This window comes from Montipora capricornis, chromosome 4 (genome assembly GCF_036669925.1).
Source record: "Montipora capricornis isolate CH-2021 chromosome 4, ASM3666992v2, whole genome shotgun sequence".
Taxonomy (NCBI): domain Eukaryota; kingdom Metazoa; phylum Cnidaria; class Anthozoa; order Scleractinia; family Acroporidae; genus Montipora; species Montipora capricornis.
The window spans coordinates 23,840,964-23,844,566 of NC_090886.1; the positions used below are offsets into that span (position 1 = coordinate 23,840,964).

General features: G+C 38.0%; 1 protein-coding gene across 1 annotated transcript in view; it reads left to right on the forward strand.

Annotated features, from left to right (window-relative positions):
* Positions 1–2,836: 2,836 nt before the first annotated feature.
* LOC138044545 (uncharacterized) overlaps positions 2,837–3,603 on the forward strand; it is a 39,410-nt gene continuing 38,643 nt past the window's right edge. The window contains 1 exon segment of the mRNA XM_068891028.1: positions 2,837–2,904. Within this exon segment, the coding sequence (XP_068747129.1) occupies positions 2,843–2,904 (62 nt within the window). The 5' untranslated portion in view covers positions 2,837–2,842.

Sequence of the window (3,603 nt, forward strand, 5' to 3'; positions counted from 1 at the left end):
CCTAGGCTAAAAGTTAACGAGGTAAGTGTTAACTGAGAGGCTAAACAAATAGCAAAATATTTTTGAAATAAAATAAATCTACCTTCCATACCTAAGCAATAAAAGAAACCATACACCAGTCGGCTGCCATGTTTACAAATCGGTGCACAGGCCACCCGCGCTAAATTCAAAAGTAGCGCGTGCAGCACACCGGAAGGTAAAATACGGCAAAAAATCGCGCGAACCGGAAATAAAAACCCGCAGAAAAAACCGTCTTTATCTCGAATTTTGCTCCGTGACCTATCTTGATTTTTTTTGCATGCGCGAATCATTCGCGTTGGCACTTCAAATCAAACAGTTTCGGGGACAGTTACCTTGTACAATTTTCTGAAAACTATAAAACGCCTTTTTCGATGTATCCTAAATTCTACTTGACAACTTTTTGTCATACTCTCTAGGGTAGAGGGAGAGGGAGGGAGATTTCCAACAAAAAAATAAAAACGGTAGGTCACCGACTTTAATAGTTTTTCAGATCATTTACAAAAACTGAGACTTGGGAGGGTCTTTTTATGGACCCAGCGTGTTGCCATGCTAACTGATAGGAAGTCATAAGTTCCATTAAAGTATTACCCAACAACAGAGTCGTTTCACAAACACTATAGCAACGAAAAGCCCTTTCGAGCCTACTTAAAATGCAAGTTTTCGCTTACTAACCGCTGCAAAGTGAAGGAAAAACATCAGCAATGGAATAAAAGGCCTGGTTATTCTTCAAAAAGGCGAGTATTTACATGATTTTGCTGACAACACTTTGCTGGTTTGCTGTTTTTCGAGTTGTTGGGTTTTCTTGAACGGTTAAAAAAGAAATTTGCTGATGGCGATCTACCTAAAATCTTCGATAATATCATACAAAAGAGGTGAATCTCTCCAAAAAACATGCTCATCAGACCAAAAATATAATTATTATATAAAGAAAATCTTATAACTAAGCTACGTTAATTGTCAAGCAATTGTTATTGCAAACGTTAAAATGGTGTAAATTTGTAAAATAAAAGTTAATCATATTTTGTTCTATTTTCTGGAACCGCGAATATTTACCCTCTCGACACACGCCAATTAGATTATCTTGATTACATTTTCTGTGTATAGTTGTTTAGATTTTCAGTTGATAATTTTCTTATGCTTTGTCCCTTATAGGAATCGTCGCTGGAGGTACGTGAAATTTATTACATAAATATTTAAACTGCCTTTAAAAATACCTTTTTCGGATCGAATGTTCCAGGAAGGGTTAGTGTGAATCTGATCTACGCATTGATATGTGAAGTCTGATAAATATTCCATTCTTTAGTACGTAGTGACCTCACATGTTTTTCAACTTGCTGTCATAGACGATTTCACATGAAGGATTTTTATTTCCGTGGTACAGTGGTACCAACGTAGTGATCCAACATATACTGATCAAAATTAAAATTATTTCTTTGAACCCAACAAGCAGTGAGTTAAAAGCTGCACACGTTAAAAAGATCTCCAAATACTTCCGAAGTGATTCTAGAATGGTAAGATTTTAAAAAGATTATTTTCCCGTTTTTGTCACTCATATTTCAAATGTACCGTTTGGCAATTGGAGTCGTCTGCAGAACGAAAAAACTTTCCCCTCCAAATTCTATTATCCAACTTACTAAAGACTCAAAACCTCAAATTCGGATACCTTGAAAGCACTGCATGAAAAGACTGAGGTCGATAACAATAGACTCGCTTGGACCAAGCAATGACGAATGTACTGAAACAAAGATTTGGTTTTTCCACATTTATTCAGCTGGAACTTTAGGAAGGCAACGACGACGGGTACGAGAAATTTATGTTTAAATATAACTTTGCGTTGCAATTTTCTAGAGTTTTTCCAAAGTATTTCGGCATGGACTGTGCGTATCAACTATGCAGATAAAAAGTTGGCTTGAACAGAGCCGTTGTCCAACACACGACGTCAAATTTGGGCATATAGAGCGTTTTCACTCACGTGACCAGAAGCCATATTGGATTACTGAAACAAAAGAAAGTATTTGCATAAAAATAGTATTCAATTCCCGGAGGATTAGTTTGGTACAACATCATGGCTGCCATTTCTTTGTTTTCGAATACCGACGTGGCCGCCGTGACCTCGTGTGAAACTCTCTATTACGTCGTCTGCACAAGAACAGCAAAGGAATGCACCAAAGTGTATAACGTACACGAGCACCTTGCAGAGCCACTATTTTAGTTCAAAAAGTTCTGGTCGAAGTGGTCAATGCTTTAAGTGCCAATCACCTCAACACACTTTTCCACTTTATTTATTTTCCGAAATCAAACCAAGCAAATTTTGTTTGTTTCTTGAACCTTAGGACTAAAATCTTACTTTAATATTGGCTTTAAAAGATGGAAAAAGTGGTCACACATTGATTCACATCCGCGCATTGAAGGGAAATGGGTTCCATTCCGGGTTGACGTCACAAATTAAATAGCATCGCTGTTTAAAGGCAAAGCAGTCGGTGACGTAAACCCGGTATCCAACCCATTCCCCCTCATTGCTCGGTTATTGATCAACGTATGACTTCTTTTCCCGTCTAATAACTAAGTGAATTTTAATCAAAACGTTTTGAAAGCAACACATGTATCTGGGACGATTTCAGAGAATAAATTAAGTGGGAAGATGTGAGCGGATAGGCACTTTAAGCATCGAAATGTCATGAAGCATTGAAATGGCGTGTAACGGTCTATCGATAATTTTGTGAGAGTGTTTATCGAAAGTTGTCGTCTCCACATGATGCTTTCACATTCGTCTGAATCGATTTGATTTCATAATCATTTAATTTTAGACTGTGACACGCCCATGGGGATCGAAAATGGACAAATTCCTGACTCCGCTCTGACAGCAGCCAGTACGGTTAGTGTGTGTGACAATCAAATTCAACTCTTGTCTTTTTTTACTGAACTGTTCTACCCAATAGTACGCCCTTTCACCCACAGGTAACACGAGGGTCTGTTTTCCTCCCTTCTTAGCTCAATCCTTACACTTCACCTAGAGGTGTAAAGGGAACTTCCGATTTTACTAAATAGTAAGTTAAAACCGGAGAAACTGCTTCAGTGTAAAAACTCATCGAAATCGGTGCTATTCAAGATTTATAATTATTGTGCTCTATTTCAGAAAATACAGAATAAACATAACGATTAAAAGAAAGAAGGAAATAAACTAATTTTGGGTGAGAAAAAGTGGAATAGTGCGTAGTGACCATAGTAGCTAATGCTTTCGAGATGGCCACTTGCACAGGAATTAGATGTAAGGAAAATAAATATATATATATATCACTGCAGACAGTACTTTTTTTTGCATTTATTTACATATATACAGTGGGCGAGGCAGAGAAAGCTCTGCTCACCCTTACTTGACAATAGTATAATTTAAATCTAAACTGCAGACAGTACTGCTTCGGCCTTTTGGGCCTCATTAGTGCAGTGGTGATGTCTAGGATGGAGGTTAAGCATAAAAAGCCACCTCAAATGTCCCACACGTGTGGTACATCTAAGCCACGCCAGAGTGCTCAAACTAGCGAGCTAGTGAGCATGCGCAATTGCTAGCAGCAATGAGTCATT